The sequence below is a fragment of the Canis lupus genome, chromosome 25, assembly GCF_003254725.2.
Source record: "Canis lupus dingo isolate Sandy chromosome 25, ASM325472v2, whole genome shotgun sequence".
In the NCBI taxonomy this organism is placed as follows: Eukaryota; Metazoa; Chordata; class Mammalia; order Carnivora; family Canidae; genus Canis; species Canis lupus.
The window spans coordinates 38,160,366-38,176,317 of record NC_064267.1 but is presented as its reverse complement, the minus strand read 5'-3'; the positions used below and the strand labels follow the sequence as shown (position 1 = coordinate 38,176,317).

General features: G+C 39.6%; 1 protein-coding gene across 11 annotated transcripts in view; it reads left to right on the top strand.

Annotated features, from left to right (window-relative positions):
- The window catches only part of DOCK10 (dedicator of cytokinesis 10), a 260,529-nt gene that overhangs the window by 141,452 nt on the left and 103,125 nt on the right, over positions 1-15,952 (top strand). For 10 of the 11 annotated variants that reach the window (XM_025463245.3, XM_049100910.1, XM_025463242.3 and 7 more), the window contains exons 4-7: positions 1,901-1,983; positions 9,862-9,934; positions 10,212-10,334; positions 10,585-10,719. In XM_025463245.3, coding sequence (XP_025319030.3) covers positions 1,901-1,983; positions 9,862-9,934; positions 10,212-10,334; positions 10,585-10,719 — 414 coding nt within the window. Of the gene's footprint in view, positions 1-1,900; positions 1,984-9,861; positions 9,935-10,211; positions 10,335-10,584; positions 10,720-11,940; positions 13,808-15,952 lie in introns of those variants that run through there. The other variant, XM_049100914.1, reaches the window with a different exon arrangement.

Here is a 15,952-nt window from a genome sequence, read left to right as displayed (position 1 = left end):
GTATGATATTTTATTCTACTTGTTTTAAGTGGTCATGAAATTTAGAAAACAAATGTAAAAAATCTAGAATATGCCATTAAGTGAATAAAACCGACATTCAAGTTCAAATAAACACTTGGAAGGGGAGACCACATAAAACTGTGTGTTGGAAAAAAAAAAGAGAGGGAAAAGGGAAATACAAAAAGAAAGTAGATTTTTTTGGTTTTGTTTTTCATTTTTAAATATATCTCATTGCATTTGAGAGCTATTGCCAGGTATAGAGAAAGGGCAGTGAGAAGAGAAAGAACTGTGATCGTGAACATTCTGTCCTTGTGACCTTGGGATGCCATGGCCCATACTCCTTGTCTGAATCCTTGGCATCTTTATCTAAAATGAAGATAGAACTTTTTAGCCAAGGAGCATATCAGGGCTTAGTTTTCCTCTTACTTCCAGAAACATGTGATTTGAAGAATTGGCTCAGGAATCACAAGTTAAGTAGTTTCACTTTAGCCAAAGATTCAGTTTTGTTCCCGTTCCCCTTCTCCATCCGTAGTCCATCCTGATCTACCAAATTCCCTTTGCTGGTATCCACGTCTGTGGGTCCTGTAGCTGTTTTTCACCACTCCTCTCTGCCAACATCCTCCTACTCTTGTCTTGGTCCCAGGCTCACGCCTTGTTTAGCTTCTGTCTCCAGTTTGTGCGTGGGTGCTCACCTGAACAAATAAAGTCAGGGTGTGGAGCAAGTTCAAGGCCAGAGAAGTCCAGAGCGGCTGAGGACACTCGACTACTCTCTCCTCACCCTACATTTCCCTGCATCTTAAGCCCCGTGCCCACACCCACTGCTCTCCATCAACCTTTCTGCAGCAACCTCGGGGTGGTTCCCTCCTACACTTCATGTTTCTGCAAAACAGGGCTAGTGCTTTTCTTGCTTGTGGCATTTGCACACCCCCAGTGATGCTTCACATGCAGATATCCTTGCCTGTCCCCTCCCTGATTCCCAACAACCACAGTTCTTTATTTCTCTCTTTGCAGTAAGCTTATTGCTCCTCATTATCTCCACTAGAGAAGACAAGACTTCCTTATAATCTTCATGTCAGCTGCTCAATCCCCAGGTTCATGTAATTTTAGAATGAAAAGGAATCTTTAAAAGCCACCTAGTGAGGGGTACCTGGGTGGCTCAGTGGATTAAGGATCCAACTCTTGATTTAGGCTCAGGTCATGATCGCAGGGTCATGAGTGAAACTCCCATTACCACTCCATCAGTACATTGATTGCTAGGTGCATGATAGCTGTTTGGGAAATATTTGCCATCAATAAATACTGAAAAATCAGTCTCTACATACCAAGTTTTTGGTTATCTTTTATTCATATATATTTATAAAAATCAATGAGTAATCATGGATAAGGCTGGCCTTGAGAAGGCATTGAGGTAAAACTGAAAAATCTGATTTCAAATCAACACAGCTGACATAGGGAGGAAAAAAAGATAAGTTACTGACACAAGAATGAGCAGAAATTGGCTAAAATTACAATGAAAAGATTACATAGAAATAATAATATCTTCTACCACTAAGAACTGTTAAATAATGGAAGGTTGCTAAGGAAAGCAGAAAAATGACAGTACTTGAGGTTAGCAACGTATCTGGTATGATTCATTGGGTGATTAAGTTAGGCTTTCTTCGATGGTGTAAAATAGAATAAGTATGTTAAATAGTTCCTCCTCCAAGAGTCTGGGAAAGGTTAGATTTCCATTTCATTAGAAAATGTAAAATGATTATAAGGAGCAAGCCCCTAACCTACATTAAAATTGCTAACATAGCCACCTTAACACTACCCCAGAGATGATAACTGTATTAGCTTTTTGCCAGGACAGCTGATTTTTTTAATGATAATTTTTAATCATCATTTTTTTTAATTCCAGGCTTGTAAATTTTATAGTTCCCAATGGCATGTGGTAAACTACAAATATGAACAATATTCTGGAGACATCCGACAGTTACCCCGGTAAGAACCTATCAAGAGTACCCCCTGGGTTTTTCCATGTATAAAATATGTTCTCTGTTTAAGTTCTACCGTTGTTTACAAATACATGTATGTTAATCTACTGTCATGGTATATTTTACAAAATTTAAAAATAAGAGTCACGATAGAACATTTTGTTCAACAACGTACATTTTCTTGTATACGCACAGAATCGATTGTGAAGTGTAAATTATTCTTATTTAATTTTTGAACAAAGTCTTAAAGTATCATTATATCATCCTTTTGTGAGTTGTTATTTCAATATCAGATATAACAGGGCTAGAAAAAGAACAGTTTGGACCAAAACATTTTTCTGACTATATTCTGTATTTAGCATTCAGATTTGCCACTGGTTTCATGTTTTTTCACACCGTGATATCAAAAGTCATGAAAATAAACAACTTCTACAGAAGTGATATATGTTTAAGAACAGCAAAAAGGGAAAAATAAACAGCTATTTTTTGTGTGTGTGTGGACTGTGGGGAAATAAAGAGTTTAGGAGAGGATGTCTTTATTCTGCGCCCATTCAAATGTCACCTTCACAGACAAGCTCCCCTGGCCTACTACTGGAACTACAGTAGTCATTTATTCAAGTGTCTGTGTCTCCCAGTAAAGCAAAATCCCCAAAGGACAGGGACTTATTCTTGCAGAATCCCCTGCAGGCTAGGAGAATGCCTGGCCCATGGTCAGTGTGCAATAATTACTTAGTGGATAAGTAAACTAAATGAATACAAATTTTGAAATACATCACTTTTGGGTGGGATTGGAGTGGCTCAAATTCAAAGAACTGCAATGAATTGGAATCTCCTAATGCATTGGGTCATCCAACTAAAATGATGCAAATAACCCAGAAAAAATATTTATGACAATCAAAAGTGAAGTTGTCAGTAACACTTTCCTCAAGCAATGATGTTGAGAAGATACACATCACATCTAACTTTTTAGTGGATATGTGGTTTAGATTGGGGCACGATTGGCCCAGATATCCTGAGCCCCCAGAAACAACTGTTCCAGACTCAGATACTTGAAAGGGCTGCTCTCAGCTCTCTAAAGCAGAATTGGAAGGAGCTATGGAATAGCTCAGAGAAGGTGCCATCTGAGCTCGATCTGCAGGAACAGTAGCTACCAGCACCGTGATCTTCAGAAAGGATTTCCCAGGGGAAGGAGCAAGAGCAGATGCCCTGACTTGGGAACCAGCGTGGTCTCTTGAGCAGAATGAAGCTGGAATTGAGGGTTAGAAGAGCTGTAAGCTGAAATCAGAGAAGGAGACAAGGGGCCTGGTGGGCCCCAGAAAAGAGCTTGGATTCATTCTCACCACCAGAGAAGACTGAGGAAATTTTAACCTACAGTGTGATGTGATCCCGTTTCCTTCTTTAAAAGATCACTTGAACTACTCTAAGGAGAATGGGATTGTAGCAGTGAGTAAAGAAGAAGAAGGAGAAGAAGGAGAAGAAGAAGAAGAAGAAGAAGAAGAAGAAGAAGAAGAAGAAGAAGAAGAAGAAGAAGAAGAAGAAGAAGAAGAAGAAGAAGAAGAAGAAGAAGAAGAAGAAGAAGAAGAAGAAGAAGAAGGAAGAGGAGGAGGAGGAGGAGAGGACGAGGAGGAGGAGGGGAGGAGGAGGAGGAGGAGGAAGAAGGAGGAGGAGGAGGAAGAAGGAGGGGTGGAGGGAAAAGAGGCCATTTATTTTTCAGTTGCATTACAAAGTAAAGAGCAAAACAACATTCCCCCAAAACAGCAAACTTTTTTTGCAAACCAGTGAACATTAACTTTTACCAAATCGCTGAACATCCTTTTAAATCCAGGTCACTCCTGATAGATAGCCTCCTGTAACTTCGTGTTGGCAAGGTCCCACTGCATGCTGGGCTTTCATGAGTAATTGCTATATTTGGGATGTCCGTGCAGTAGTCACACTGTTTGTAGGCACAACTGAAAAACAAAGCATTTTTTAACGTTGAGACTTCCTCTTTCTAAAAAAAACTGTTCTGAGAAGCGGTTACGGTGTGGAAGCTGTGTCCCAGTGGTTGGAAGACCTCATGGGAAGTGAGATACTGTAGAAAGAGACATTTAACTGCCCTTCCAAGTATGTGCTTTCCTGCTGACATCAGGTCTGTTGAAATCCTTAGTGGCTTTCTCCCCACACACCTTTCTTTATGTCCATGATGCCACCAAGCAAAATAAATAAATGAAAGGTTTCACCTTCATGGTATGGAAACAGTGAGAACAGGGCCTGGATGTTAGCCTTGAATTAGAATTCTCATGGAGCATGAGAAAAAATGCACGAGAAGCAAGATTAAGGTAACCAAAATATTGTTGAGAATTTCCCTTAATTAACTAAGGGAAGTTGATACCAAGAAGGGGAAGAGTAACCCTGCCACAAAGTAGGAGATTTTAATGAACTATGTATATTCAGAGTGAAAATCAAAAGTTCTAGAATATAATTCTCACACATCCCCTGAACTAATGAAGACTGTTAACACTGAAGAGAAAAATTATTTTTGAAATGATGTTACAAAGCTAAGCACTCCCCATTAAAGACTACACATATTTAGGTCAGTAGCGGAAACAGATAATTTCCTTGGCCTTCAGAGGCTATTAGAAGTAAATCATGTTCATGCCTCCTGGATTAGAAGAATTCTCCTATGTCTGCTACCAATTTAAACTGATCATTTCTTTTTAAGGGTTGCTGAGGCTCCAAAATAAAAATGTGCAATTATGGTAGATTGAAAAGAGGAGTGCGTGTTTATCTCCCTAATTCTTATTCTTAAATTTGAAATTGTGTTATTATTAACTCTTAAGAACCTCACTTTTTTTAAAGTGTCTGTTCATAGAAAGATACTGGAGAGAAACATTATTTCAGGCTAGAGTGCAAAATGTAAGCCTTCACAATAAAAATCAGCACTGAACTTGGGATTCCCAGGAGACAAGAATGATAAAAAGTTACGATGTCAGAGGAGCCAAGAATATACTGCAGGAAAAGGACAGTCTCTTCAATAAATGGTGTTGAGAAAACTGGACAGACATGTACAAAAGCTTGGAACCTGACCCTATCATACACTATCCACAAAAGTTAACTCAAAATGGATTAAAGACTTGACTGTTATACCTGAAACCATAAAACTCCTGGAAGGAAACATAGGAGAGAAGCTCCTTGACAACTGTCTTGGCAATGATTTTTTTTGGATCCAACTGCATTCAAACAAAAATAAACATGTGGAACTACATCTAACTCAAAAGCTTCTGCATGGCAAAGGAAATCCATCAATGTAATGAAAAGGTAACCCAGTGAATGGAGAAAATATCTGCAAATCATATATCTGATAAGAGGTTAATATCCAAACAAGGTAATATAGAACCAAGGCATACAACTCAATAGCAAAAAAATAAATAAAACAATCCAATTTAAAAACGAACAGAGGATCTGAATAGACATTTTTCCAAGGAAGACAGGCAGTGGCCAACGAGTACATGAAAAGTACTTATCATTGGGAAATACAAATATTCATCAGGAAAACACAGATCAAAGCAGCAGTGAGATATCACCTCACACCTATTACAGAGGCTAGTATCAAAAAGACAAAAATAAGTTGTAATGAGGACATGTCAAGAGGGGAGCCCTCATGAACTATTGGTGGGAGTACAAACTGGTGCGGCCACTAAAATTGCACCCTCAAAAATTAAAAAATAGAACTACCGTATGGCCTAGCAACTCCACTTCTGGGTATTTATCCAAAGAAAATAAAATGCAAATTCGAAAAGATATGTGCACCCCTGTGTTCACTGTAGCATTATTTACAATAGCCAAGACATGGAAATAATCTAAATGTCCATCGATGGATGAATGGATAAAGAAAAGGTGAGATATTTAGATAAATAAATAGATCTATCAATCACTGAGGAGCATGGCCACAATTGTGATCCATAGTTTCCAAGAACAGATGCCTGCCAGATTGGTGTTTTGTAAGAAAGAGTAGGTCCCGTTGGCAGAAGAGAATAGAATAAGAAGTTCAGAAAGGGATAGAATAGTGTCAAGGTGAAAGGCACTAACAGGAAATAATTAGTATATAGCATAGGAACACCCCTGAACCAGATGTTCCCAAAGACATCTTCAAGTTTGTCTCTGCTGCCTCTCCCTCAGTTTTTCCGTACACATTCCTCTATCTTTCACTTGGGATGTTTTATTAATACTCCCTTTACTGCCTTGCCATCGTTTTAAGAATTTTGGAACACTCATGTTCCCTTCTCTGCAGACAAAATACTTGGAGTCATTGCTCTGAAATCAGCCGTAGGAATCTGCCTCTGAATCTCAGGCAATGTGTTGCATTTTATGGAATGAGGAAGAGAACAGAGGGTTGTGTTTAGGGGCTTTTGCCAATCAAATGGAAAGGTGAAAAGGTCTACTCCAACTTCAGGAATGTCAAGATGTTTGTTAAAGAGAAAAGGGGTATTTTGGGTAGGACAGGAAAAATTTCCCAGCAGTTCTAAAATAGCACTGTCATCTGCTACTGGCTCAGCTTTTGCATAAACATGACCCTAACCCAAAGAGGCAGAGCAAGTTAACATTAAGGGCAATGGGCACAGATATGCTTAAGTATCTATAAGGCTGTGTAAGAAGAAGAAAAGGGTACAGGTACCCCAGGATCCTTTGGAAGAGAACAATGGCTTCAATCTTACTTAACACACTTATTAAAGATGGTTTGGATTAGCTTATCCTACATACAAGAAGTAGCATTTTGGAAATAGGACTTCTCATCGCACCTCTTGCACTGTGTGTTTATGTGAGTAGCTGTTACAGATTTCATTTTCTTCTCAATACAACAGCGAGACTAGACTAGACTGGAGTTCTAGGGTTTGTGTACAAATGTCTGGTTACACACATACATAATTTAATAAAAAGCAGTGTGCTTCTTAGTACATATTTAGACTTCACTACAAACGTTCTGCTATCTTCATAGAGATTTTTGAACTTCTTTGAACTTGCAGATAAGTCATGGATGAAGAAGGTTGTATTATGTATTTATGAATATGTTTCTGGAATTTGGAATAATGCGTACCCATTCGAGCAAATTCATATACATCAATGCACAAATGTTTATTCCATGCTTACCATGTGCAAGAACCTATGGAGGAGACAATCTTAAAATAACACATTTCCTACCACCCTTTTTTCAAGCCTCTGGCTTTTAAATAAGCCCATTACCATTTACAACTACTTACCTGTGGGTCTTTGGATTTCTTTTTTTTTTTTTTTTTTTTTTGGATTTCATATCAAGACCACACAACCAAAACAAAATGGATTCATAGGGAACAGGGCTGAAGTGAGACCCCAGATATCATCCAATATCAACTACTGTGTACCCCAGAATAGCTTTATTTTTCTTAGTTATTGATTTCAGTGGCAAGTAACTTACCTGAATTTGAATTTATAAAACAAATTCACAATAGTAATAAGGTCATTTTAAAAAAACTGTTTAGGGGTGGCCCAGTGGTTTGGCACCTGCCTTTGGCCCAGGGCATGATCCTGGGGTCCCGGGATCGAGTCCCACATCGGGCTCCCTGCATGGAGCCTGCTTCTCCCTCTGCCTGTGTCTCTGCCTCTCTCTCTCTCTCTCTCTCTCTCTCTCTCTTTCTTTGTGTCTATCATGAATAAATAAAGTAATAAATAAAATAAAATAAATTAAAATAAAATAAAATAAAATAAAAAAGTAAAAAACCTGTTTAACATACTGGAGGTGTCTCTTAGGATGTTGATTGTCAAAAAATGTGTTTTAGCATCACCAAAATGCCTTCCAAAAACAGCTTTAAATTCTACCATTTTGTATTCTTTCACTTCTGTGATCTCCTTGTTCACCTTGCCTATCATTGCTGCAATCAGCAAATGCATATAGAGCATCTCTAACAGTAGGAAAATACAAAGCTGGGGGAGGTGGAGACGGGACTCCATTGGAGGCCCTGCCTTTAAGAAACATGTCATCAGGCCAGACTGAGAGGCACAGTCAGTTGAGCATCAGGCTCTTGGTCTTGGCTCAGGACCTGATCTCAGCGTTGTGAGATTGACTGCCCAGCTTCCAGCTCCACACTTAGCATGGACTGCTTGAGATTCCCTCTATCTTTCCCTCTGCCCCTTTTCCCCCTTCTCTGAAACAAATTAAAAAAAAAAAAAAAAAAAACCTTTAAAATAAAAAAAAGAGAAGTAATCTAGTGAAGGGTAAGACAGATGCACAAACAGCAGATTCAGGTAAGCATCAGAACAGACATATGTCTGGCATCTACAGGGAGAGAGTTGTAATTTGTAGAGTCTAGGGATCCCTTCGTGGCAACTACTTTGAGGGCATGAACAATTTTTAGACTACAATGGAATATTATTTAGCCTTAAAAAAGAACGAAATCCTGATACATGCCACAACATGAATGAACCTTGAAGACATTGTACAATAACTGAAATAAGACAGACAGAAAATGACACATACGGCATGATTCCACTTGCATGAGGTAACCCAGAATAGTCAAATACATAGAGGCAGAAAGCAGAACAGTAGTTACCAGGGGCGGGGGAAAGGAGAGATGCAGAACTATTGTGTAATGGGGACAGTGTCATTTTGGGAATGAAAAAGGTCTAGAAATAGACTGCGGTGATGGTTGCACAATAATGTGAATGTACCTAATGCCACTGAACTGGATACTTAAACATGGTTAATATCATTATTTTCCTGTTATGTATATTTTATCACAGTTGAAAAAAAAATACTCTTATCACGTAGAGAGAATGTGACTCTGATCCCAGGCTTTTCCATTTTAATGGTGAGGTCAGTGTTCTTTCTTTGCTCCAACTTGCCCTGCTGTGAACCGGAAATGGGCATTACCAGGCCTTTCAGAGGGAAAGTAAAGAAATATTTGAACCCATTTGAATGCATTGAACCCCTATGTGAACGCAGTCTGGTAATTTTATGCATGTTTAAGTATAAAGAGTCCTTGGTCATGCCCTTTCCTATCTGGAATACCATCAACATAGGAAAAGATTTGGGATAGGAGTAACTAAATGAGTGCCCTTGGGCTTTTTCTTCTCAAAATTCAGATTCTGAGGTTGCTTCTACACAATACAGATCACCTTAAAGAAAATATAAATATTCCATGCAAATTCTACATGTAGGATTTCCTTGCTAGGTGTCAAGGACTGCCTAAACCTTGGATGCTGTTGATCACCTTCCTTCAGCCGCGAGTTATGAAATAAAATCAAGACAAGGACGTTTGTTTTGTCCTGTTTTACCATTTAAAGTATCAGGTGCACACTCTTGCTCCTGTGGGTGCTCAGCTTTCCAGTGCTACCATAGCAATGCACCAAGGGAGCACAATGCCAGGAAATCAGGTTGGGGTGGACTTTGGGGGAGGCCACAGTTAGGAGAGCAGCGCAACCTAGTGGCCAGAGCACAGACGGGTTCTAGGAACATGGTTTTTCAATGGCCATCTGGTACCCTTAAAGGCATGTGAGACAAAGGCAAATCGGAAATGAAAACATCACTACTTCATATTCCACTGCAGAATGTGGACGAAGGAAAATAAAAGCCACCAAACCTTTAAAAAGATTGTGCTTGCCCTCGTGTCCTTCAAGAAGGCATGTGTAAATCTGTATAGTGAGCAGCTCCATGGTTTAAAATAGAGATTCATTTGCCAGCGATAAGATGTAACAGTGTAGGGGAAAGTTAGCACGTCCAAAGGAAGTAGGCCCCTCACAAGATTACATCATTTTTATTTAAAAAGACAAGAGTTGTTACCTAGGGAACTGTGGAAAACGAAAGCCATGTCTCAAAGGACAAATCAGAAATTATTTTTTTGTTTGTTTGTTGTTTGTTTGTTCTTAACACCAGAGCAGAATACAAACCAGAGAAACTTCCCTCACATTCCTTTGAGGTTGACCATGAAGACGCTGATAAGGATGAAGTAAGTAAATTGTTGAAAACGAAATGTTGAAAACGGGAGGAGGAGAATTAGTTCCTTTCACTAGAGCAGTTCACATTCTGACCAGTTTTACGTAAAAGCCGCAGTAGCTACTTGTGTTAGGGCTTTTAGCTACAATGAGCCACAGTTTGTTTTGAAATTGAACATGATGGTTTAAGATGAGTCAATGAGAGAAAGAGGAGGTTCATTTTCAAGTGCTGTGTCTAAGATCTGGGATGCACAAAAGATTGCTGTCATGCCAGTGATGCCTTTTCTACAGGATACCACCTCCCACTCGTCCTCCAAGGGCGGTGGGGGAGCGGGAGGAACTGGAGTTTTCAAGTCTGGCTGGCTCTACAAGGGGAATTTTAACAGCACCGTGAACAATACCGTTACTGTTCGGGTAAGGAGACATCGAGACTCATCTTTGTTTCTGCCAGCTTTCTTGACACCCCCTCCTTCGGTCAGAGCACAGAGGAGAGTCATTTGCATTGAGTTGATGTTTCATGTCATAGTTTATGAGAAGGGAGGATGCTCTTCTCTAGAACAGTGCCCTGGGAATGGAGTGTTCTGGAAGGAATTAGAAAAATTCTAATTTCTGTGAGAGCACACCGCAATGTGAACGACCTCTGTATATCTTTTCCTTTATTCAGTCCTTCAAAAAGCGCTACTTCCAGCTGACTCAGTTGCCAGATAACTCCTACATCATGAATTTTTACAAAGATGAAAAAATATCCAAAGAACCCAAAGGCTGCATCTTTTTGGATTCCTGTACAGGTGTGGTACAGGTGAGTAGAAATCCCTCTTTTTCCTTGAGTCTTCTCCCCCACTTCTTGGGTTTTTTAATCAGTGAGTGTGTTCATCCAATCATCAGTCACTCATTCCGTGTTTATGGAGTATCTGATATGACCCAAGAACCATTCTAGACTAGGGATTCAGTGGAAAACAAAGCAGCCTCGATTTTTGCTTTCACAAAACTCACTTCCAATAAAGAAAGAAAAACAGAAAATAAGCAAAGAAAGAAATCAACGGAATGGAATCAGCTGGTAAAATCTGGAATAAAGAAAATTTAAAAAAAGAAAAGAAACAGGGCTATGGAAGGGAGAGAGACAAATGGTAAGGTCGGAAAGCAATGTTAATGTTCTAGAAGTGAGAAGAACATTTTCAAAGAGAAATTATTTGACCTAAAACTAAAGAATGAGCAGGACAGCAAGTGCAAAGGTCCTGAGGCAAAACACGCAAGTTGGGTGAATTTGAGGCGAAGGGGGAAATGACTGCTTGTGTGGTGACAGTGTAGAGAGCCACTGAGCTAAAGAATTCAGTAAGATAATATATAAACCATATAGTTCACTATACTTCATAAATACTATCTTTATTGTCGGGTAATAGAGAGGAAATCTGCAGCGTACATAGACAGAATCTTCCTTTTAAAGAGATTTCCTTCAAAGACAAGGATTATATCGATTCCCAAAAACTTAATTTCAGGAACAAACTCAGTGCTTTTCACAGACAATGCTGTTCTGCAAGGTCTTGATCTTCAGTCTATTGTTTAAGCTATTCTTTGTGACATGGACCACTGTGGCAAAGGGAAGCAAAATAATTTCATAGACTTCTTTGGACATCTTGCTTTCATTTATTCTTTCCGCTTGGCTGAAATAAGTATCCTCACTCCTTCTTACATAAAACCTGAAGCAACTGAATGTTATAGCAATTTCATCTTGAATTTCACAGAAAGACGCTGGCTCATTGAGCTCAAGGACTGTGTTTCTGGTCACAGGTCACTGAGAGCAGATCCCTTCCCACCGAGCCACAGGCATCCACAGAGCTTGCTCCATAGCCAGATTACATCTTGGATTAATACCAGGGGCACTTGGATATGCAGATGCAAAATGGAGTTCTCTCCAGTCACTTAGGCCTAGCCTTTTTCTGGATGGTTTATCTGTTAAAATCTGGAATTCCTCCAGAAAGTAATAATGCTGAACTTTAAAAGGAAAGAATTAATTAAGTGTTGCTGAGCGCTGGGCTGGAAGTGAAAGATAATTGTGTTTCAATGCAGACTCCAGCTTTCCATATGGAAAGGGCAATAAGGGTCTTAATGGAGGGTGGAGATAGTTTTCTATTGCTGATCCCAAAGGAAACTCTGGCTTTAGAACTATCAAGTGGAACTTTAGCGGCAGGTTAAAGATCAATGATTACATTTTATAGACATTGAACTACAAAAATTTAAATAGTGCCTTTTCCATTTTTTCCTTCAAAGCTTGCTCTAGCAAATGCATTATCATCTTTTAGGAAGTATCACTGTAGCCCATGCTACATATCAAGCTTGCAGAGATACATATTAATATGAAATTGTTACTTCGAAGAATTCTAGAACTTGGTGTTGAGCACACACCTTAGCGCTCGAATCTGACTCTTTACTACAGGAACCTTTTCTCCATCTGGTCTTAGACTTTGCCTCAATCTCTGCTTAAGTGACACATTGGATCTGGAGAGTGTCTTTTAGGAGAAGACACAGCTTGGGGCTCCCACAGGTCAGCATTCGAATCCCGGTTTCACCACTGACTATTGGAGGCTTTGAGTATGTTACTCAAGCTGTGAGCTCAGATTCCTCATCTGTAAAAACTAAAATAATATGCTAGCATGTGAAAAGGATCTGGGAGACAGTGTGTCTTAGGTCATTCTTCCCCTCGTCTTATAATAGAACAAATGTGATTTCACTCCTTGGAGAGTCACAGGTAGAAACTTTACCAGGTGAGTTGTCATGCGAAGGAAACTTTATTTGCAGCAAATCCGGAGATCCCAGGGAATCATTTCCAAAGCTGGGAATCCCCAGCAAGAGTGAGTGGGTTTCCTTTATTTAAGGTTGCTTAAAATATTTAGAAAGGGAAGCCTTGTCGGTATGTTTAGAGGCAGGTATAAGGTCATATATGTGTCTTAAGGAGACATGCCTATACATATAATGTATGTTATGTAAATGAGTCTTGTGCTCCTATTTAGGCAGAGATTTTTTTTTTTTTAAGGATTTTATTTATTTGAGAGAGACAGAGAAAGCATTAGTGGGGGGAAGGGGCAGGAGGAGAGGGAGAAGCAGACTCCCAGCTTAGCAGAGAGCCCAATGTGAAGCTTGATCCCAGACCTCAGGATCATGACCTGAGCCCCAGACAGATGCTTAACCAACTGAATGACCCAGGTGCCTCTGGGCAGAGATTTTAATATTATAATGAGGTAAAGGTAATTGTTAGTTATTCTGTGGGTCCTTTCATGGTCCATCTGCATGGGGCAGGTGGGGGTGTTGGGAATTGAGCTCCAATTGGTCTGGGCATCCTAGGCCATGGGAGCTCTTCGTTCAAGCAATTAGTGCTTGAGGAGTAGTTTTGGTTTCCATCACGGAATGGTATGCCCTTCAGGTCTTTTGCCTGAGTTAAGAGATAAGCTGGAAAGAAAAGCTTAAGGAAAAATGTAGGACAAATGTCAGTGAGTAGAAGCAAGTGAGCAGTAAAGGTCAGATCTAGCTGATGATAGTCTTTCCATTAAGTACAAAGGTCACTACTTTGATAGATGGACATTCTACTGTGGAAAGGCCTTCCTAGAAAATCTCAATTCACCTTCCTGAAATTTCTACTTAAATACGCTTATTTATTCGTTTATTTTTATTCATTCATTCATTCGACAAACTTATTTAGTCCCTATGACATAGTAGGAACTGTACTGAGACGTTGGGAGTTCCCTGCTGAAGTCATAACCAGAGAGAGATACAGGCTCATTCCTAACTATTACACAGTGTCACAAAAGCTATAAAGGGCACTGTCTGTTGAATGTTCTAGGAGCACAGAACAGTGATGAACAGCTCTGGGTCAGCTCGCAGGACTCCCCAAGGTAGATTTTCCACATTAAAGCACACATTAAAGCACAGATGAATAATCCTACTTCATTTTTCAGTGAAAGCCATGCAAATATTTGGGAACATTTATTACATCTGTTAAAGAATTCAGGTCTATACCCCCTCCCCCATTTCTATTCCTGTTTATCAAGAACTTGTAATCCTTGGTGGTGGGAAGACCTCCAGCTTCTTGAGGTCACTTTGGGAACACAGACATCTGGGTTACTTATCACTTTGTATCTGGATCCTGGTTATTACATGTTTGCTTGTAGCTCTTTCTGACTTAGGAGACCTTACAACTGGAAAGAAGATTCTCAATGAGATACTGCAAGTTTAGTCATTGTTCTCACAAGCTCTCAGGTACAAAATGTCCCTGAAGATGAAACTTGTACACACAAAAGCACAGAACAAATGAATAATAGAATGAGTCAGGCCTATTTTGTCAAGAATAATTATCAGTTTCCCTTGAATAAAACAGAAAAGAGGAAGAAAGAACCTTAGCTCAAAAATGATACCTACCATCTGGCATTCTACGGAAGTCCAAACTCCTAAGAGTCTTAGCAAACACACCATTTTAGTTTTTTCATTCAGACCCAATCTATATCATTGTGTTTTTCTAAAAATAATCCTTGGAATTCTTAGAAATATATTTCAAGAGTGACATCAAGCAGAGAAAAACTCCTACCCAGATTTCTCAGAGTTTTCATGGTGATGTTTATGTTTGGAAATTTTCTGGATCTTAGTTAAAAATGAAAAAAATAATAACAGTAGTTTCCCACTTTGTAATATCATCAAATAGTAATATTAGATCTGTTTTATATCCCATGAACTACCAGTCTGGGGCAGAACTTCCAGTTTTTGCTGCTTCTGTTTTGATCTGGTACAAAGGGATATCTGGGCCTGTGTTATCAGGTCTTGTTCCTTCAGAGTCTTCCTATTCATTCATCCACCGACCCATCCATCCATCCATCCATCCGTCCATCCACTCAAGGTCCTGCCACTATGGAAGAGGATGAATAGTCCACAAATGCCATCTGCTGGGTATCCTACCACAACGTTAATGACGACCGTTGTCACTTTATACAGGATCAAATGGGAGTGGGGGGCCACGCACTGCTTATTTGCTCCTATGTGCAGAAACTGCCACCTTGTGAGATGGGTTCTAAGGTGTTGGGGCGTCTGGGTGACTCAGTCAGTTAAGTGTCCAATTCTTGGTTTCAGCTCAAGTCACAATCCCAGGATCATGAGATCAAGCCCTATGTGGGGCTCTGCGCTCAGTGCAGAGTCTGCTTGAGATTCTCTTCCTCTCCTTCTCTCTTTGTCCTTCCCCTAACTCATGCACACACTTTCTCTCTCTCTCTCATACAAACAAATAAAATTTTCAAAAAAATACAATTGCCTCATTTGCTTAACTGAAGTCTAGAAATGTCTAGAAACTCAGATACATCCTACAGCTCCGGCAACTCACCACATGAGGGAAGTAGGGCCAGGTGTGAGACACCAGAAAGCAGCTTGGACTGTAGAACTGAATGTGCTTGCCAACAGAAAGGTAGTCAAATTGGGAGGGGAGGAAAAAGTGTACCTGCCAAGGAAAACAAATCTAGAAACTAAACATGACCTAGAAAACTTCCAGTAGCAAACTCTAGCTTCAAAGAATCTCATTTCCAATGAAAACAATAAAAACCAGAATGACACTTGTACATTTCTTCATCTGATATATTACTTGACAACACTTGATGGAACGTGCATTGTTATCATCCCAGTTTATTAAAGTAAAATTCAGGGAGATAGAGTGGTTTTCCCAAGTCACAGAGCTAATAAATGACAAAATTAGGTTTGAAGTGGGAGAATGTCCAAAATTACAGATAGATGCCCAAGGAAATGAGTCGGTTATCATGTATCGTGTGGGCATGCCTGCATATATACACACATTTATCCTGCATAAGCCACAGGGACAGAAGGGACACTGCAAAGATATGCTCATGTGTCATTTTAAACATTGAGTTTTAGGTGCAGGATCGATTTCAGCAAATATATATTGAAAATTTTGCTATTCAAGGCATTGTGGGAAAGCCAAATATGGACCAAATATAGCTCCTGTCTTCAAAGAGCTCCTAGCCTGTGGGAGAATGCAGAGAATA